Raw genomic sequence first — 21,476 nt, 5'->3', positions numbered from 1 at the left:
CTCAGAGGGATGGCTTTCAGTTTTTGTCCATTGAGTATGATGTTGGCTGTGGGTTTGTCATATATGGCCTTTATTATGTTGAGGTACTTTCCTTCTATACCCATTTTATTGAGGGTTTTTATCATAAATGGGTGTTGGATTTTGTTGAATGCTTTCTCTGCATCTATTGAGATGATCATGTGGTTTTTGTTTTTCATTTTGTCGATGTAGTGTATCACGTTTATTGACTTGCGGATGGCAAACCTTTATTTTAATAAAGCTCCTTTTTTCTTTAAAATTTCATTTTGGCATTGTAAAGCTGTTCATTTCGGTTAACACTTCATTGTTGGGAGATCTAAACTGAAAAGCATGAGGGACAGACGATGTCTGAAAGGGACTCTAATCTGGTTCAGCCACTACGAAAATATTAGAAGCAAATGTGACAAAATGTGACAAGATGGCAAATAGCTGAACACCAGTCGTTGGTATAAGGTCTGAACTGTCCTTTTCTTTCTTCATTTCTGTACATTTGACATTTTTCATACAAAAAAGTTTTCTCAATGCCACCTAAGTGAGGCTTTTCCTGACTGCAATATTTAAAAGTGTACTCCCTTCCAACACCCCCTTGTCCTTCCCTGGCTGTTTTTTTCTGTAGCACTTGTCTCTATTTAGCATATACACAGGGGCTGGCCCAGTGGCGTAGTGGTTCAGTTCTCATGCTCCGCTTCAGTGGCCAAGTGTTTGCAGGTTCTGATCCCCAGTATGGACCTACACACCACTCATCAAGCCATGCTGTGGCGGTGACCCACATACAAAATAGAGGCAGATTGGCACAGATGTTAGCTCAGGGCCAGTCTTCCTCATCAAAACAAAAAAACATATATACATACTTTATAACAAATAAATATATAAATTCAAATGTATAAACATATACTTGATGATATATACACTTCATAATACATAACACCTAAACATACTATATTTAATAGTACATAAGTACATAAACATGCTTACTAATATATAATATATACTTTATAATATACAAATGTATACTTTACAAGAAATATAGGGGCTGGCCCCATGACCGAGTGGTTAAGTGCACACGCCCCGCTTTGGCGGCCCAGGGTTTCACCAGTTTGAATCCTAGGCGTGGACATGGCATCGCTCATCGAGTCATGCTGAGGCAGCATCCCACATGCCACAACTAGAAGAACCCACAACTAAAAGACACAACTATGTACCCCGGGGGCTTTGGGGAGAAAAAGGAAAAAATAAAAAAACGTTTTTTAAAAAAAGTGTTAAAAAAAGAAATATAAAAATATAATGTAAAAATATGTAAATATATTTATGTAAATATATTATACAATAGAAAGTATATAATTTGTAATATTGATTTTACCAGTGTGTCCTATTTACTCTGTCCCCCCTACTCCACTCCATTGGAACGTGAGCCCCAGGAGGGCAGAGGCGTCCTCTTGACTTGTTTCCTGTTGGATCTCCATTCCCAGCCCAGGGACTGGCACACAGCAGGAGCTTAAGCATTGTTCATGGCATGAATTAATTCCCTTTGAAAGCCCCTCCCCTCGGGGCGGGTATTCGCTTCGCTCCAGAAGTGAGAGGTTCCCAGGGGCGGGGCCGGGTTTCTACTGCTCAGCGCATCTCGCTAGGCCCCGCCCACTTTCAGTGCCGGGAGTTGCGCTCCAGCTGATGCTCCAGAGCCTCCCAGGCTCCGCCCGGTCCAGGTCAGTGTACCAGGCACAGCTGTTCTCTTTAATCCTCCCAACAAGCCTATGAGTGAGTTGCTATTATGACCCCCATTTTATAGATGGGGAAACTGAGGCTCAGGGAGGGAGTCACTTTACCCATAATCCATACAGCCAGAAAACAGAGGAGCTAGGATTTTAACCCACACAGTCTAGCCTCACAGTCCGCGTTCTTAACTAGGAACCTTACTGCCTGCGGAAGGCCCAGGGAGGCATATGGATTAAGTCTAAAACGGTACGCACGCTCTTACCGATACCAAATTTAGTTTCTTGGAAGAAATACTTCCTGGCCACTAGGATTTGGGTGTGTGTGGGAGGAGGGATCCCATTAGCCTTCCCTGTCCGATCGGACTGTCCACCGCCCCTTATATAACGAAGGTCCAGGGCATGGGGCGTCCGCCTGGGTCACTGCCAGCCCCGCAGCCCCTGAGACCCCGGCCACTTGCACCTGCAGATCCTCATCGACCCAGAGGGGCAACCATCAGTTCACCAAGCACTCTCGCTGCCTCGGTGTCCGCGCCTCTGCTCAGCGCCTCCTGCAAGCTCGCTGGGGGCGGGTGGTGGGAGCCAGCGGACGCCTCCAGGAGCGGAAGGTCAGCGCCGGGGAGACTTTGGACCCTAGCGTGGCAACCAGTGACGTCATGAGATTTCAGCCATCCGATTGGCTACGGTCTCCAAGTTTCCGCTTCTCGGTCTGAGGAAGGAGCAGAGAGCGCTGGAATAGGGATTCTTAACGAGGGGTTCATGAATCAGAACTATGCATCTTCTTTGGAGAAATAGCTATTCAAGGTCATTGCCCATCTTTAAACTGAGTTGTCCTTCTGTTATCAAGTTGTCGGAGTCTTTATGTCTTCTGGGTACGAGACCCTCATCAGATAGATGATTTGCAAATATTTTCCCCATTTCATGGGTTGTCTTTTCAGTCTCTCGATAGTGTCTTTTGATGCACAAAATTTTTAATTTTGATGAAGCCCAGTTTACCTATTTTTTCTTCCATTGCCTGTGATTTTGCTGTCCTTTCTAAGAAACCACCACCAAATCGAAGGTCACGACAACTTATCCCCATATTTTCTTCTAAGAGTTTTATAGTTTTAGCTCTTACATTTAGGTCTTTGAGTTAATTTTTGTCTATGGTATGATGTAGGGGTGCAACTTCATTCTTTTGCATGTGGGTATCCAGTTGTCCCAGCATTGCTTGTTGAAGAAACTCTTCTTTCTCCATTGAATGGGGTCGGATTCCTTATCAAAAATCAATCGGCCATAGGGGCTGGCCCCATGGCCCAGCGGTTAAGTCTGTGCGTTCTGCTGCAGGCGGCCCAGTGTTTCGCTGGTTCGAATCCTGGGCACGGATATGGCACTGCTCATCAAACCACGCTGAGGCAGCGTCCCACATGCTACAACTAGAAGGACCCACAACGAAGAATATACAACTATGTACTGGGGGGCTTTGGGGAGAAAAAGGAAAAAATAAAATCTTTAAAAAAAAAATCAATTGGCCATAGATGTCTGGGCTTGTTTCTGCATTCCCAATCTATTCCATTGGTTTATAGCTCTGTCTTTATGCCAGTACCACATTGTCTTGATTCCTGTAGCTGTGTAGCAAGGTTTGAAATCGGGAAATGTGAGTCTTCCAGCTTTGTTCTTTTCCAAGATTGTTTTAGTATTTGGGGCCCCTTGAAATTCCATATGAATGTTAGGATCATCTCTTCCATTTCTGCAAAAATAGAAAAATAAAAAGGGGAGTTTTTTGTTAATTTGTTTTGTATTTTGATACATATTACATTGAATCTCTAGCTTGCTTTGGGGAGCATTGCCATCTTAATAATATTCAAGTCTTCCAATCCATGAATACAGGCTATCTTCCCATTTATTTATATTGTCTTGAACTTCTTTCAGCCATGTTTGGGAGGTTTCAGTGTACAAGTCTTTCCTCTCTTCGGTCGAGTTTTTTGTTTTTGCTTTTCTTTTGGTGAGGAAGATCGGCCCTAAGCTAACATCTGTTGCCAATCTTCCACTTTTTGCTTGAGGAAGATTGTTCCTGAGCTAACATCTATGCAATCTTCCTCTGTTTTGTACATGGGACACTGCTACAGCATGGCTTCATGAGCTGTGTGCAGGTCCAAGCCCACGATCTGAATCCATGAACCCCGGGTCTCCGAGGCAGAGTGCACAAACTTAACCGCTACACCGCTGGGCTGGCCCCACATTTTTAAGTATTTTATTCTTTTTGATGCTCTTGTGAAAGGAATTGTTTTCTTAATTTCCTTTTTAGATGTTCATTGCTGGCGTAAAGAAATACAACTGGTTTTTACATGTCGATCTCATATCCTCCAACATTGCCGAATTTATTTATTAGCTCTGATAGCTTTTTGTGTGGACTCTCTAGCATTTTCTCTATAAGGATCATGTTACCTGCAAATAAATATAGTTTTACTTCTGCCTTTACAACTTGGATATCTTTTTATTTATTTTTCTAGCTTAATTGCTCTGGATAGCACTCCCAGTACAGTATTAAACAGAAGAGGCGAAGGCAGGCATCCCTTTCCTGCTCCTGATCTTAGGAGGAAAGCTTCCAGTCTTTGACCATTGAGTATGATGCTGGCTGAGGGTTTTTCATAAATGCCCAAGCCAGTGTTTCTTAAACATCTCTTAAAAGGAATCTTCCCAATCAGGTGTCCCTCGAGATGTTTGTAAGTTTTTTAGTGCCGTAAAACTGTTTTTAGCCAATCACACTTTGAAAACTGCTGAAACTGTGCTTGGATGCTGGAGCTGGAAATCGCCTCTTTCCTTTCTCTTCCCGCCTTTGATACTTTATTCCAACACTGGCCGCTAGATGACGCCATAAGCACCTCTCAGCAGCGCCTGAGACCAGAGCTCGCCGTGGCTGGGTTATGACTGTAGGTGAGATTTACTTACCATCTCGTATATATTTTTCTAATTTTATTATTTTATTTTTTTGAGGAAGATTAGCCCTGAGCTAACATCTGCTGCCAATCCTCCTCTTTTTGCTGAGGAAGACTGGCCCTGAGCTAACATCCGTGCCCACCTTCCTCTACTTTGTATGTGGGACGCCCACCACAGCATGGCTTGCCAAGCGGTGCCATGTCCACACCCGGGATCCCAACCGGAGAACCCCAGGCCACCGAAGCAGAACATGCGCACTTAACCGCTGCGCCACCGGGCCGGCCCCTGAATTGTTGTTTTTTTAGAAACCAGTAAAATTGATCATACTCAAAAGCATGACTGTGGAACATGAGTAGTGAAAATGAGGCGTTTACAGCTTTAGAAAATCAAATTTGCCATGTGGATTTATTATATATGAATCTCAGGATATTTTTTGGTTTTTTCAGAATTTTGGTCACTAAATGAAAATTTACATTTTGGTTCTTTCCACTTAGTGTGTATTTATTATTTTCGAATGAAGAACATCCTTAAGCATGAAGATGACAAAATATTTTTGAAAAAAAGCTATTTTCCGAAGCCATTTAAGCCTACCATCCCTTAAGTATTGTATAATTAAACACATTTAATCTTTACAGATATTCATTTTCCCACAGAATTGGACAGCTTTTTGAATAAAGCTGGAGAATCAGAATCACAAGGCAAATTCAGTTATCAAAAGTAGTAAGAGCAATTTTCTAGTGCTTTCCATATACCAGGTCCTGTTCTAAGCGCTTTACATATGACAACTCATTTAATCCCTGAGTGGGTACTATTATCTTCATTTTAAAAATGAGAAAACTGAGGCCCAGAGAGGTGAGCTCACTTCCTCAACCTCACACAGCTATTAGGTAATAATTTTAAAAAAAGAGTTGATCTCTATTTAGGCAATGTAAGAGTGTTATCTGAAATGTGAATGTGTATATGCCTATAATTCTCTTCTTCATCCTATATTTGCCTTGAAAAATAATCAAATAAAGCAATAATGCCAAGCAAACCTGCTGGCATCTTCCCACAGAATGTCTGTCTCACCCAGAAAAAGCTTGAACCCTTTCTTTTCCTAAAGATTTTATTTTTCCTTTTTCTTTCCAAAGCCCCCCAGTACATAATTGTATATTGTTTTTAGTTGTGGGTCCTTCTAGTTGTGGCATGTGGGATGCTACCTCAGTGTGGCCTGATGAGCGGTGCCATGTCCACACCCAGGATCTGAACCAGCGAAATCCTGGGCCACAGAAGCGGAGCACATGAACTTAACCGCTTGGCCGTGGGGCGGGCCCATCTTGAACCCTTTTGAAATGGGAAGAAAAGAAGACATACCTCTCCTGGATTCTTTCATCACATGAAGAGGTTTCCCAGAGGGCTCCAGGCAAATTTCTCTTTGTGTCCCCTTGGCCCATGACCATCCCTTGAGCACTTCTTGATTAAAAGGAATGAGGTGTGACAATGGTTTGCTGCTGCCGCAACAAATCAGAATTCTAGTCCTAAAGCCAATGGCTGCTGGATGGGCCACAGACGGAGTCTGCCCAGTAGTCCCACATTCTCCCTCCAACTGGATCAGAGGTAACGTGACAGGTTAAGCTGATAACAGAGACAAATTTGACTCCAGCTCTACAACTGGATATGCCTGGTCCTCATGTCCTGGTCCTAGTGCCCGGCTCTTTCTACACCTCCACGTACCATTATTCAAGTGTGTGTGAAAGGGCCAAAAATAGGATACAAAGAATCACAAAGGTAACAGGGACTACGTTTTACAGACTTCTTGATGTTCACCCCCTCCATCAAGGGTCCAGCCTCACTCCACACCCACCAGGGCCCACGATCAGCAGCATTGTTTGGGGGGCTGGGAAGCCCCGGAAGAATGAGCAGGGGTAGCTCTGGGTGTAGAATGACCCCTTTTGTTACTGAACCCCATTCGTTTTTGCCCATCGCCCAGAAAGCAAATTGCCGAAACAAGATTACAGCAGACAGAGAGTTTATTCACAAGGCAGCCAAGTGAAGAGGTGAGAGAATAAGTCTCAAATCCGCCTTCCCAAAAATGGGGACTCAGGGATATTTATGGGGTAGGAGGGCAAGGCGGTCTGAAGTGTGGGGATAGATAATTGGAGGTGAGAAGAGGTGAGATAATTGATCTGCACAAGCGTAGTCAAGGTTCATGGCTCTTCAGAGGATGAATGTTCTCAAAATAGTGGTCTTAGCATGATCGGAGGGTGGAGTTTTCAGCCTCGTGACGTCAAAAAAGGTCACTTATCAGGCATCTGCGTGGGCCCAGTTGATGGGTTGGTGCACTCAACCTGTGTGAACTGGACAAGGGGTCCTAATTCCTGGAAAACAGCTCAAACGTCCATTACCACGGTGACCCAGGCACCAGGGAGCTGTTATCTATAGGAACCTAGTGGGAGATGGATAATATATTGCCTAAGCAGCACAGCTAACGTGGTGGTGGTGGCGGGGGGGGGCAACAACTAAAAGCTATAATTAATAATTGTAAAAGAAATATTTGAATTACTAGCCATCTAATCAGTAATGACTATCTGTTTACCGGTGTCACTTGGGGGCCAAAATTGAGGCCAGAGAGGAGGCTGGGACAAAGACCTAGGCAGGAGAAGACAAGGTCTGAGCCAACACAGGGCCCAAGAGACAGAGAGGAAGAGACAGACAGGGCAGAGTGACAGGGCTTGGGGACTGATGGGGAAGGGGTACAGTACCAAGGGGTCTGGCCTAGTGACTGGATGTATGGTCGGCTGTCCCCAAGATGGGGACGTGGGGGTGGCGCTGATTAGCAGGGGAAGATGGTAAACTCAGTTTGTGATAAAGTCGAAAAACCTCTCACATCAGAGAAACTGCCAGGACATTCGGGGCTCGGACCGCTGGGTCCTTGAAAATGAAACAGGCTGAGGACCGCGATTCCTGGTTAAAATCCTAGAGTCCCTGACTTGCATCATTGGAAATGACAGCTACCATCTTGTTCTTTGGCATTGTATTTCAAAATCGCAGCAAGAGGAGGAAAAAAATATGTATCAACGGCAGCACCGGGAGATCCGGCTTGAGAACGGAAAGATGCGGAGTCGGGGGCTAAGTGCATCCTTGACCCCACAACACGGAGCAGCCGGGAGTCCAGATTCTCGAGGCCTGAGAGATGGGACTAGGGGCCCAGACGCTTGGGTCAGGCCCTTAAGGCTTTGGGAGTGTAGAGACCACGGGGGGACGCCAGAGACCAAGGCGTCCGGGCCCCTATCCTTTTATTTTATATTGCACTTCAGGTGAGTCATTGGTAGGGAAGCGAGGGTCAGGCAAACTAGATGCGACACGTCGGTGGATCCGAGGAGTGGTCGGGCACAGCCCGCTGCGTCACACTGGGAACATCCACTCGTGGGCTCCTGTTCCATACTGCAGAACAACAGAGGGCGGGCATGAGAGGGACGCCATACTGCAACTCCCAGCAGGCCCTGGGGCGTCCCAGGCTGAGTGCTGGTGGAGTTGCACCCCCAGGACCTCATGGGAAATGTAGTCCACTTCCCGGAATCCTGCACCAATCACGGGTGGGGGAGAAATCGTAGCAAACACGGCGCAGTGGAAGAAGGGAAATGTAGTTCTCCAAAGACGAGTTGTTGTTAGGCCCCAAAGGCTCTTGGAAAAAAATCGTTTTCAGCTGAGAAAGCCCGGATAGTCAAGAGAGGTGTGGTTCTAGGACCCGCTGCACAGGAGTTTATAGAAGCTAAGAGGAAAGATGGCTCTAGGTCCAGTGCAGAAAAGGAGCCGAGAAGTTCTCAGGAGAGCTATCTCAGCTCAGACTAATGGAAATACCTCCAGAGGCTTATGAGAGGAAACATTCCTGGGGCAGAGAGGGTGCCAAGGTCCAGAGGCTTGTAGAGGAACATTACTCAGGCCAAAGGGGTAGCCCAGGGCTCTAGGGTATCCACCAGGACGGACATCGTGGCCAGAAGGCTGGCTTAAAGTCCCAGAGGCTCATGGGAAGGGGATTTCAATCCCGGGAAGACACACATGTGCACCAGAGGCTCACGGTAAGGGATTTCTCCCACTGGAAAGATACTCGGGGCCGCAGAGACTCGTGGGAAGGGGGTTTCTCCCACGGGAAGGATACTCGGGGGCTGCAGAGGCTCATGGGAAGGGGATTTCTCCCACGGGAAGGATCCTCAGGGGCAGCTGAGGTTCAGGGAAGGGGATTTCTGAAGCCAAGGGTCCAGAGGCTCGCAGGAAAGGGTCATTTAGCCCCAAGAGGGATTCTAGGCCATAAAGGCGCTCAGTTCAAAGGCTCGTGGGACATGAACTTCTCTGCGGAACAAGCATCTAGTCCATTTCCAAGCGAGTGCACCTCACCTGAATCGCCTTCAGCTCCTCCTGGAAGCGGAGGATAAGCTCAGGCCCATTTTCCATGGTGGGAATGTGGAGGTGCTGGGGAAGACAATGCCGTGAGGACGGGCCTCCTCCCCCTTCTTCCCATCTCCAGTGGCAGCCCCTCCTCACCTTGCCTTCGTACAGGATTTGGTGCACAGGGCAGACCTGGCAAGCGGTGCCTGAGCCAAAGATTTCCCGGACCCGTCCTTCCTCCAGCGCCCGCAACACCTCTTTCATGGTGATCTTCCGCTCTACCACGCGGAACTCACCCTGCAGGCCAGAGACAGAAGCATAGGAGTCCAGCCTCTCCCTCCCTAAGGATGCTGAGAAAGACAGAGAGCCAAGCGAGGGAGACACACACCCAAAGAGAGGGGGGCAGAGACATGCCAGTGTGCCCCAGCCCCCTGATGCTCTGGGCCCCCAACACAGCAGCATCCCACCGCTCCCACTGCCCGAAGACACCACGTCCTCACCCAGGACTGAGCCAGGTCCAGCAGACTCTGTCTAACCACTCCAGGCAGGATGACACCGTCCAATGGGGGCGTCACCAGTTCCAGCACTGGATCAGGTGTAGGGAAGCCGGTGTTACCCCACACCCTCATGCACACCCTCCCATCCTCTGAGGAGGCCCCCACCCCCAATCCCTGAGACCTGCAGTCTGCTAGAAATTTATGGTACCACCCACTTCCACCAGGGCTTGGGTTGGGTCATGGGTGGGCTCACCCCCATCCTCGTGGGTCCAGTAGACGAAGATGTTCATGGTTCCCACCTCAGTGAGCTGGTGGTCAGGCCCATACAGCCAGAGGACCTGTTCACAGCCCTTCCTTTTTGCCTGCTGTTGCACAAACACTGTGGGCGCATAATTCCTGGTAGAGAGCAACATGGATGACCAGGGCAAGGGACCCCCATCCTTCCCCAATGTGGCCTTAGATGGGTCTTTAAGTACCAGGGCTGACCCTGCTCTCCCCAACTCACAGCCCTCCAATGACTCCCCAGGGCCCCCGAGACAGAATCCCTGGGCAGTAGCTTGAGGTCACGGCTCTAGGTTGTCCGTCTCCCCTCACCCCCCTTTCCCCACTCTCCAGATCACAAGCGCGTCACTGTTTGCTTTGCTGAGATCACTTCCTTACCCAACTCTCCAACCCAAATCCCCAAGTGTCCTTCCTTCAAAACCACCTGTGATGTTGCCTCCTTTCACAGCCGTTTCCAACCCTCAGGCTGGGTTCCAGGCCTTCTCTGGGCTCCCCCAATAAATTAAGCCCCCTCGATGACTTCCCGTATCATCCTTTCAATACTGTCTCACCCAGAGCCGACCCTTCACCTGGTCACAAGCCGCCCATGGCTCCCTACCACCTTGGGATAAGATCCCAGCCCCTCAGTCTGGTGTTCAGGGCCTGTTCTGGTCAGTGACTACTTGTTAAGCCTTTTGCAAAAACCAGACTTATTTTTCTTTGCTGCCAACTTCTTTTTTTTTTTTTTAAGATTTTATTTTTTCTTTTTCACTCCAAAGCGCCCCAGTACATAGTTATGTATTTTTTTAGTCATAGGTCTTTCCAGTTGTGGCATGTGGGACGCCGCCTCAGCATGGCCTGATGAGCGGTGCCATGTCCACACCCAGGATCCGAACTGGCAAAACCCTGGGCTGCCGAAGCGGAGCTCGAACTTAACCACTTGGCCACGGGGCCGGCCCCTGCTGCCAACTTCTGTGACTCTGCCCCCCCAGCCTGTCCCCACACATGTGGCCCCCAGGATTAGAAATTGTTTACCATCTTTTGTACCCAGGAAATCATCTCCTTTCTACCCATCACACTCAGCTGAGGTGTCACCACCTCCTCCGTGAAGACTTTCCCAATGCCCCAGTCACCTCCATCAGAGCACATGCTGCCCTAGATATTAGGAGGCCTGGGAGGCCCTGGAGGGCTGGGCCGGGATCTGACTCATCTGTATCCCCAGCACAAGGGCTGGACCCTCAGGAGACATCACAAGATGTGTGTTGAAAGGACCTGAATGAACTACCAGCTGGGGCCACACTTGCCGTCCCAGCATACCCTTACACCCCCCACCCCACCTGATCACCATGCAGGAGCCCCTTCCTACTGCCCCTTCCTACGTCTGCAGGAGCCAAGGGCCCTGGGGACAGAGAGTTACTCAGACAGTCCACACACAGGGTGATGGGCGCTGGAGGCCCAGGGGACTGTGGAGCTGGGCCTGGGGGCACCGGCAGAGCCTGGGTGTTCAGGGGAGGCCACCTGGGGGAAAGATTCATTTCTGGAGGCTTGCGGGGGGGGCGATCCTGGTTCCCCCACTGACCTCTACCCAACCCCTTCCCATCTCTGAGACAATCTGTCCACAGCAGTTAGCACAGACCCCCCCTCCGCAAGTCCCCCCACACATTGCCAATGACATCACATCCCAGTGTTCGAGCAGAGCTGTCCCCAGCCATGAGAAACAGGAAGGGAAGGACAGGAGACATCCAAAGACACACCCCAAAGTGCAGGCACTACACCCTGTGTCTCTGAGTCGGGTGCACCAGACTTTTGGGGGTGGGGGAGGGACTACTTACCCCCCCAGCTTGTAGTCGCCGACCCCACCCACCCAAGCTCGGATGAATGTCGGGTCAGCCAGGAGGGAGACAGGGTTCATGATGCCTCCAGGGAAGTATGAGCCCACGGGGCAGAGAATGACGTACAGCAGGGCTTGTGTGGGACAGCTGACACCTAGAGTGGGCTGCGATGGGCAGGGGGCATCAGGGACCACGGGCCTCCCACCCGGGTCTGGTTCCCCAGCCCCACCGTACGCCCAGTCCCAGGAGGCAGGCCCACCTCATTCCCGATGAACACAGGCCGCACGTAGAGGCTGGTGCCAGCACTGCCAGGAACCCAGTCCTTGTCCACTTCCACCAGGCGGCGGATACACTCGAGCAACTCGGCCTTATCAAAACTCTGGGTGGGATCCAGATGAGTCAGGGGGCCCTCACCCCACCCCATGCCCTCCTCCCCCCAAGCTGGCCAGGGCCCCTCACCGGCAGGCAGAGGCGCAGGGCCGAGCGCAGCAACCGGTCTATGTTGAGCCAGGGTCGGAAGAGGCGCACCTGCTGGTCACTGCCTCTGAATGCCTTCATGCCTTCAAAGATCTGTGGGGGACAGGTGGGTGGGGGGCAGAGACCACCTCAGACAGTCATGGAGAGACAATGAAAGACACCAAGACAGAGACTAACACACGAGGATACAGACACAGAAGGATGCAGACACAGGGAGCTGGGGAGACACTAACATGCTGAGCACAGAGACGGAGAGAGAGAGAGGAAAGAGAGACAGATACAGAGACCCAGAGAGACCTGAGAAAGCAAAGGACAGAGACGAGAAAAAGCAAACAGAGAGACCCAAAGACAGATAGCTGGAGAGACCCAGAGACAGAGGTACAGAGAGAATGCCCTGTTTAAACCCTTCCCGGGTTACTGCTACTATTTCTCAGGAACGATGACTATGTGGGAGTGATTTTTTTTTTTTTTTTGCAGGGAAAGATTCACCCTGAGCTAATATCTGTTACCAATCTTCCTCTTTTTTTTTTTCTCCCAAAGTCCCAGTACACGGTTACATATCCTACTTATAAGTCCTTCTAGTTCTTCCATGTGAGCCACCACCACAGCATGGCTACTGACAGAAAGGTGATGTGGTTCTGAGACAGAAATGAACCCAGACTGTTGAAGCAGAGCACACCAAACTTTAACAACTAGGCCATCAGGGCTGGCTCAGAATTGATGTTTTTAAAAAGAGTCCTTGTGTTTTAGAGGAAGACTGAAATGGCTATGGATGAAATAATACAACATCCAGGATTTGCTTCAAAATCATACAGAAAGGGGAAGAGAGTGGAAGTCTGCATGAAACAAGATGGTGCCCAGTAGGTGCTCACCGATGGAGGAGGGTGATGGGGGAGGGGGGATGTTATATTCTTCTACTTTTATGTTTGAAACTTCTCATAATAAAAAGTTTTTTCAAAATACAAAAGGAAAAAATTTGATCCCCACCCCACCCTGTTGTGTCCCCTGGCCTTGGAGGCCCCACAAGATCTGGTCTCTCTCACCTCAGCCTCCCATACTAACAATGCCCACTGGGTCCCCACTGTTGGCCACTTCCTGCTCCCAGGTTTTGCACTTGGTGGGTCCTCTGCCAGGAAACTCTCCTCCTTGCTTTTACTTCATGTCTTCCAATTCACCTCTTAGGGCTCAGCCCTAATGTTACATCCTTCACGGTGTTACGTCCTCACCCCCGGACAACTCAAAGCAGCCTGATTTCTGCCCCATGCTTACCTTTTTCCTTCTTCACTGTTGGCGTCACTACAAATGGGAAGTGCCCCAGGGTCCCCTGTGTCCAGGGCAGTGCTTGGCACAAAGTAGGTTTTTGTTGAATGAGTGAATAACTGAAGGCATGAATTAAGAACGAAAAAAAAATTTAAAAGAATAGGGGCAAGAGGTGTGAGGGGGAAGAAGCTTTATCAGATAGTAAAACAGATTATAAACCTACAGTACTTAACACAGCGTGACACTGATATATGAGTAAACAGAGTGAACAATGGAAGAGACTAGAAAGTGATTATAAAGCAATGGGGGGAAACATGGTTAATTCAATTAAATAGTCTTAGAACAACCAAATATCCATCTAGAAAAAAGATATTAAATTGGATCCCTCCCTCACACTTCACACTACAAAAAATTCCAGGTGGATTAAATATTTAAATGAAAAAAAAATTAAACCATAAAAGCTATAGAAGAAAACACAAGATAACTGTTCTATATCTTGAATTGGCTATGGTATTCTAAATATGAGAAACCACAGGAGCCAAAAAAAGAAAAGATTGATACATTCAACTGCATAAGAATAAAACAAACTAGGGAGAGATTTTCAACTCCTATCACAAATGGTTTATCTAACATGTAAAGTACTTCAACAAATAAATTTTTAAAAACCCACCCTGATAGAAAAAACAGCCAAGAAAATGGACAGTTCACAGAAAGGAAATAGTAATGGCTCTTATGCTTGTGAAAAAATGGTCAACTTCATAACTGGGGTGTGTGTGGGTGGGGGAAGGCAAATTAAAATCACTTTGAGATACCTTTAAAACCACTCAGGGGATTGTGAAAGATCTAAAAGTTTGACAAGGGTTGTCCAAGATATGGGGTAAAGAGGCTCTGCTGGTGAGTGTGGAAACAGATACAACTTCTGAAACAATGGATATGGCAATGCCTATAACAATTAAAAGCACACATACCCTTTGACCCCATGGTTCCAGAAATTGAAAAGAGATAAAGATACACTTGCACTTGAAGGAAGTGATGTGTTTACTAGATTGTTTATTGTAACATTGTTTATAATAGTACTACAAGAATAGAAACAACCTAAGTGTCCAAGAATAGGGGATTACCTAAATGAGGCATTGTTAGGATGGAATACTATGCAGCAGCAAAAAAGAAGGAAAAAGTTCTTCAAGAGCTGTTCAGGAATCTCCAAGGAAGAAAGCAAGATGCCAAACAGTGAGTGGACAGGATGCTACTTTCTGTGTGGCAAGAATGGAGTGGACCAATTATACACATCAATGCTGATATCCAAACAGCAGAACTCTGGACGGACATGGGAAGGGGTAATTGGCGCTGCCTCTGGGGGCGGGCAGCTAGGTCGCTGGGAAACTGGGGGGTTCTATACCCTTCTGTACATTTAGAATTTTGAACTGTGTGACTATATGACTCATTTTTTAAAAAGATGTTTTTAATTAAAAAACACCCTGGATGGTGAAGTGGTGCACCTACAACATGACTGACAAACATTAATGTACAATTGAAATTTCACAAGATTGTAACCTATCAATAACTCAATAAAAAAAAACTGAAAAAAAAAAACTGACGTAAAAAAAAAAAAACCACCCTGGATAAGATTTAAAATTTAAAGATACAGGGAGATAAGGACATAAAGTAGATTAATGGTTGTCAGGGGCTGGAGCAAGGGGCATGGGGCGCGACTCCTTAATGGGTATGGGGTTTCTGTTTGGGGTGATGACAAAGTTCTGGAACTAGACTGTGGTGATGGTTGCACAACACTGTGAATATGCTAAATTGATACTGAAATATAGGCTTTAAAATGGTTAAAACAGTATATTTTATGTTATGTGTGTTATTATCTATGTGTATTATTACCATGATAATAAAAAATAACAATACAAGTGGTTCACTTGTCATTCCACGCGTGGCCCAGAGTGAGGATGACATGGGACGTGACTTTCCCGTGCCTTTGGCTGGCCTCAGTTCCCTAGATGAGAGGGATGGCAAAAAAGTATGTTTGTACACCAGGGCCTCCAAACCTCTTCATGTGCACTCACTCAACTGAAGGAAAGGTACTGGGTCCCCAGCTGGACGACAAGCTGCTGTGTTGGGCTGAAAGGAGAAGTAAATAAATGGTGGTCTCCCCAAACCACCTTCCCGAGGGCATCTGTGGACAGAATCCCGACTGTCTGTCAGTATCTAACTGCCACCGAAGGTGTGTCTCCTCTGCACAAAGTTGACTGGTTCTAGTTAAATGTCCAGAGTAGGTGAGAAAAAAAAACTCATCAAAATTCTGGGGAAAAAAAAAAAAGAAAGCAAAACACACCCAATGTCACAGAACCCTGCCCCAGGGACAAAAATTAGTCAAACGGCAAAGCAGCTACCAGAGCTGCAATGTGTTTACCTAAACCTTGTCCCAACTAAAGTTTCCTAAGGCAGAATCCGCTTCCAGCCTTAGCTTTAAGTTGTAAGCCAAATGCCTCCCGGGTCTCTCTCCTCACTGGCCCCTCACCAAGTCTGGCAAAGCCGATCCGCTCCTGAGTCCCTATCTGGGGACAGTCCCATGCTCTACCTGGTCCCTGGCCAAACCCCTGAGCACCCTCACCAGCCCTCCTTTGCCCTCTCTCGCCCAGCCTGCCAAAGCCCTCATGTCCCTGAATCTCTCAGCCTCGTCCCCTCTGGGCCATCCCTTGGCTCCAGCCCCAGCTCAGGCCCGCATCTGCCTATTCTCTTCTCTCTTGACCTTCACCCCAGCCTGACCTCCAGGCCTCCAGCTCATCCTCCACATGGCCTGAGAGGGGTCTCACTATACCCAGAGCTGCCCCTGCACCTCCCCTGCTCAGAGCCCTCCACGGCTCCCACTGCCCTTGACAAGGTCTTAGCCCCTCAGCTCCTCTGTGGCCCTGATGACATCCTCAGCCTCTCCCACCACACTCCAATCCAACAATTCCCCCAAAATATGCTGGGCTCTTCTTGTACTACCTTTGTACTGGCTGGCCCCTCTCCCTCTAACACCCTAAGCTCCCCTCTTTGCCAGGACAGACCCCACTTTCTTTCAAGTTAGAGGTAGGATTCGGTTAGGTTCCTATTCTGGCCCCCCACAGTGACTCAGCTGCCTCCATCAGAGCACAGATCTCACTGCGCTGGAGCCAAAACATGGAGTTTTTAAGTGAAGAAACTGGGTCTGCTCATCTCAAGGAAACTGGCATCACCCAACACGGGGCCTGGAACACGGGAGGCCTCAGAAAATGCATGATGAAGGCATGGAAAGAGGAAACACACAAAACGCAAACCCAGGAAGGTGGCCCCAGCAAGAGACACAGCAGGAGGGAAGAGATGTAGAGAGGAATGGGAGAGAGGTCGGCTGCCATGCCACCTGCATTGAGTAGTGAAGGCCGGAGCAGGCCGGGTGCAGCATGAGGTTCTGGAAGGGCTGGATTCGGGGCTGGCCCCAGCCTTTCTCCTCCTTCCATTCCACCATCAGCATGTGGTCGGTGAATATCTTCCCAAACACCAGGGGCTTGCTGAGGTCAGGCTTCTGATGAGGCGCCTGTGTCATTTCCAGCTGCAGATCTGCAGCCTGAGAAAAGACAGGGACACGGGGTGTCCTAGAATCCGGCCACAACCTCTAAACTGAAAAACTACAACTCCCATGAACCCCTGGAGCTAAGACCTAGAGAGTAGAGGGACCTGTAGCCCCATGGGCTTCTGGGACATGCAGTTTCACTTCTCTCCCACTAGCTAATGGCAGGCCATTAGGCTACCCTATTGCCACCCACCTTCACCTTTGGGCCCTGGACCTTGTGCAGATGCCCAAATCTAGCCCCCAGCCCTCTCCTCCCTCAAACCGAGGAGTCCCAGCCCCTCCTCCTTAAGATGCAAAAGTATATCTCCTCCTTTCACCTTGAAGTCGGACGAGGCATATCTTCTGGGACCACACAGAAGCCAAGTGACAGGGAGAAGTTTTCGGGCGCAAATCTGGGGGTGGGGTCAGAAGTAAGAAAGGTCGTGAGGCCAGGAGAGAGAGAAGAGGGCCCTGGCACCCCTTTTGCCACCTCTTGCACATAGGAGGTCCCTCTGGCCTGCTCTGTCCCAGGTCCAGCACATCCGAGACAGGGCATGTGGCCCTGGCCAAGACCTTTTCCCTGTCCTGATCAGCATGCAGCAGCAGGATATCCTGAAGGAGGCCAAGTCCCCTTTATGCCCCTACAAGGGTCATCCCTAGAAAGAGTTGAATCAGCTCCCATTCCCTCCTCCACGTTGGGGCAAAGTCAAACGCAGGCACCTCCCACCCCGGGGAACTTTGGCCCCAGCCCTGAGAGCAGCTCGGACCGAAGACGATGAGGGAAGGTGTGCAGGTAAGTGAAGCCGTCCCTGGGGGACCCAAATCCTGACAAGAGTTCGAAAAGTAAGAGACCTATGTAGAGATCATGCTCCCCAGGAATAGCCCCCAGCCCCCTCAGACCCAGGAATCCAAGCCTTTATTCTTTCAGCGTATTCGATCAACTCGGCTCAGATTACCTGAAGCTCCTAATCCTACACCTTGGACATCAGTGATTCCAATTTTGTTCAGATCTCAGGGCTGAGGGGCAGCTACATGGACCTGGGGGCCACCCAAGTCGTCAACAGATACTGCTCAGATGAACACTTCCCTTGTGGTCCTGGCCGAGGCGAGCAGGGGAGAGCAGTTCTGGCTGTGTCCAGCAGGGTGGCCTCTCCCCAGTGTTCTTTGCCCTCACAGTGCCTCTTTCTCCAGCCCGGCAGGAAGGCAGCTGGCTCATGAGGATGGGGGAGACGGAACAGCCTAGCCTGCTCCTGCCTTGTGAGCTGGGTGAGCTGACACCAATCAGTGAGAATGGACGTGAACGGCCGCAGTCGCTGGTCGGTAGGTGAGTCATGGGGAGAGGGGGGCTGCAGGGCTGCAAAGTCCTAAAGTCTGAGCCGTGAAGTCTGAGGAGGGGCCCTGGATGGTGTGGGGTCCAAGGGCTTCTGGGATGATCAGAGTGTAGGTCCTTGGTATGGCCTCTAGGTGGCGATGTGTAGCCTGCCCAAACCTGTGGGCAGGTTTCTGTCCAGCACAGGACACTCACAGTATGGAGAGAATATGGACACACGCGAGAAGCCAGCCAGCATCTGGGTGGGAGAGCGGCCCTCAGAGGGAGCCAGAATGGATAAGGATAAAAGAGTATGAGAGGGAAGACCATGATTGTGAAAATGACAGACATGCAGCAATAAAAACACAAACATTAACAGACAGAAATCAGGGCCAAGAGATGTCAAAACAGATATGATCTTAAAGAGAGAGAGAGACTGAGACAAGAGACAAAGGGAGAGAAACTCAGGCAAAGCAAAACCTGGAGAAATCAAGAAAAAACACTGAAGGGGGGCATAAAGAGAAGTCATGAGAGAGAGAACAAGGGAAGAGGAGAGAAAGACGAAAACCAGACTTCAGGTGACAGAGCACAAACTGAAAGGGAGATGCAGAGAAATGAAGAAAGACTAGGAGAGACAGAGCGATGCTAACATCTGGAGAGAAACTGTCTCAGTGTGACTTAGATACAGAGATACCCAGGAGGGAGAGAAAGCAGAGGCAGAAAAACACACCCACAGAGCAGAGACAAGGTGCTGGGCTCGGTGTCCCGTTTATAAATCTGCACTGGCCTTAGAGACCCTGTCACACTGGGAGAAGCTACCTTCACCCTTCCAGGATATTTCTCTAGGGACAGGGGTCTCGCCTCAGCTCAGAGAAGGTGCCCCACCATCTGACACCCCAAGCCACAGGGATTGGGCCCAAAGGAGACTCTCAGATGGTAGATGGGCTTTGGGGCAAAGAATGTACAAGGACTGGGGCTGAATTAAGAAATGGAGAAGGCGTGAGGCGGAGTGCCAGGGCAGGCCTCTGTAACAAGATGGAGCCTCGTCCAGTGTCTCACGACAGCCCAGGACTGCCGCCGCCACAGTTCAGGACTGTCCTCCCATCACGGCCCAGGAGTGTCACATTAAAGCCCAGGATTGTCACTGATAGCTTAGCACTATCCTCTACATGTCAGGACTGCCCTGAGAAGAGTCCCCGTCGCAGTGGAGGGCCACCCTTGTCTCAGCCTGGGACTGTATCACAGCCCCAAACTGTCCTTGTCACCGCCCAGGATAGATCCCGTCACATGTAGAACTGTCCCATTGGAGCCCAGAACTCTCCCATCACAGACCAGGACTGTCCTACGACAGCCCAAGACCCTCCACATCACAACCCCCAGACTGTCCCTGTCACCGCCCAGGACTGCCCCATCACAGCCCAGGAGTGTCGCCATCAAAGGCCAGATTGACCCAGTCACAGCCCAGGCCTGTCACCATCAGTCACCGGGACTCCGAGAAAGTAAAAATCGAGCCTGTTATCCATCAGATAAGAGTCCCAGATAAAGTCAGGTGCAAAGTTAACAAGTAACCCTTCTCCCAAGGTTATGCTGCAGCTGTCAAGAGTAAAGACTTCCTTCCTTGAGTTCTTGCTGTTTCTTTCCTCACTGAGAAACCTTGTCTATATTCATAGACTCCTGGAAACTGCTGGTTGACATCCGATCAGTAAGAACGGACTGTCCCCCTCCCTCTCTGGAACATCCGTCCCTTTGATAATGAGAAGCTGCCTCGATTGCCAACTCCCCGGGTGCACAGCTTCTGATAAGAGGTTTTAGGAACACAACCTCCCACATCTACCTTAATCTTTAGTTCCAAGAAAGTATGGTCTCGGGTCCAATTCCCAGTCCAGCCCTGAGGCTGAGCGCGGTGCCTTCATCCTGGCCCCGCCCCTCGAGGTCCTAGGGGTCTGATCCTGGCTCCCCCACAAGCTGACTCTTCATCCCCCTATCCCAGTCACGTGCCTCTCCCGTTACAGTCTCCTCCTCCATGTTTCCCTCTTCATACCTCCCATGCGCGTCCCCTTCCCACCATTTACCTCCCCCTGCCCCCATCAAGCCTCGTGCTCTTTTTCAGGGAGCCCCCTCCTCCTCGGCGCCCCACAGCGGAACCTGAGCGCCGGAGGAACGGCTCCAAGCCGGACGAGTGGTCCTCCCGGAAGTGCGCCTTCCCGCGGGGTTCCCCTGCCCTCGGCGCGGGGCCGCAAACCCACCTGACCCACAGAGGCTGTTGCCATGGTCGACGTGGCGGGTAACTGTCCTCTCCCCGGACGCGGTCCCGAGGAAAGACGTCCCGGCCACGCCCCGCTCACAGCCCCTCCCGCGGGATGGCCGCCCGCCCGGCCCCCAAGGCGGGCCCGGCCTCCCCAATTATAAGGCGCCTGCCCGGGGCCGGGCTCTGCTGCAGAGCGCATGCGCTGGAGCCCGTGCCGCGTGGTGGGGGGGGGGGGGTGGAATGGAAACCCACCCTCTTCCCATCCCCCCACCCAGGATCCTTTCCCGCCACGGTGATACAGAGCGAGAGCGCCCGTGCAGCGGTCCCCAAAAAGGCATTTTAATGGATACTGTCATGAAGCGCTAAGGAGGAGAAGCAGCCCAAGGTAAAAGAGTGGAAAGGCCGGGGGCAGAAACCTCCGCACGTCTCCATCCCTTAGAGAAAAAGAAAAGCTCACTAGATTTGTCGGCGGGCGCAGATCCCATGGAAGAAGGCACAGATGAGAAAGGACCCCTCAGAGGGTGGCAGGTGGGGATGAAGGGGTTGCGGTCAAACCCTGTTTAAAGGTAGTTTTTGTTTCCAGCGAGAAGATTTATGTGTATTATTCTTTGTACCTGTTTAAGACATCAAAACACACACGGTTCACCAGGGCTCCTTGCAGTCTCTTTCCTCCGTGAGGCCCGAAAACTTTCGATACCCAAGCGCCCCTCATCAGTGAGCCTCTAAGAACAGCCCCGGGAGCAGAATTTCCTGGCTATGCCCCTTCCTGAGTGACAACCCAACTTCAGGACCCCCCCGAGGCAGAGGGAGCCAATTACAGCCCCTCAGGATCCCTCTCATCTCTAGCAATTCAAAGCCCGCATCCGTGCCCCCTATTTGGCACTCCTCGGTCACGGGGCCCCCAAAATCTTCAGTGGTCAGAGTTCCCTCCACTCCCGCATCCAAGTGACACCAAAATCGTGTTCCTGCTGAATCCTCAAAGGCCGGTTCCTCGGCCACTGTGC

General features: G+C 49.8%; 1 protein-coding gene across 3 annotated transcripts; it reads right to left on the bottom strand.

The window, feature by feature from the left end:
• Window positions 1-6,637: 6,637 nt before the first annotated feature.
• BCAT2 (branched chain amino acid transaminase 2) lies at window positions 6,638-21,064 on the bottom strand. 3 transcript variants are annotated; one of them, XM_046680785.1, is made up of 11 exons: window positions 20,930-21,064; window positions 17,254-17,328; window positions 16,727-16,930; window positions 12,061-12,171; window positions 11,861-11,980; window positions 11,602-11,765; window positions 9,762-9,904; window positions 9,512-9,597; window positions 9,168-9,308; window positions 9,021-9,095; window positions 6,638-8,069 (listed from the first exon to the last, which is right to left on the bottom strand). In XM_046680785.1, the coding sequence occupies exons 3-11, from the start codon at window positions 16,907-16,909 to the stop codon at window positions 8,031-8,033; spliced, it is 1,062 nt and encodes a 353-aa protein (XP_046536741.1). In that variant the 5' UTR covers window positions 16,910-16,930; window positions 17,254-17,328; window positions 20,930-21,064; the 3' UTR covers window positions 6,638-8,030. The 3 variants fall into 3 exon arrangements, with proteins under 3 accessions (XP_046536741.1, XP_046536740.1, XP_046536742.1); XM_046680784.1 differs by lacking the exon at window positions 20,930-21,064 and adding an exon at window positions 20,471-20,645; XM_046680786.1 differs by lacking the exon at window positions 20,930-21,064 and adding an exon at window positions 20,370-20,481.
• Between the last annotated feature and the right edge of the window lie 412 nt (window positions 21,065-21,476).

This window comes from Equus quagga, chromosome 13, assembly GCF_021613505.1.
Source record: "Equus quagga isolate Etosha38 chromosome 13, UCLA_HA_Equagga_1.0, whole genome shotgun sequence".
NCBI lineage: Eukaryota > Metazoa > Chordata > Mammalia > Perissodactyla > Equidae > Equus > Equus quagga.
This window is presented reverse-complemented; position numbering and strand designations above follow the sequence as displayed.

Coding starts and splice junctions, on each gene's coding strand:
- BCAT2 (XM_046680784.1), bottom strand. CDS start 20,494: ATGGCAACAGCCTCTGTGGGTCAG. Junction 16,931..17,253: donor ATGCCTCGTCCGACTTCAAG/GTGAAAGGAGGA, acceptor GTCTTTTCTCAG/GCTGCAGATCTGCAGCTGGA. Junction 11,981..12,060: donor CCCTGCGCCTCTGCCTGCCG/GTGAGGGGCCCT, acceptor GATCCCACCCAG/AGTTTTGATAAGGCCGAGTT.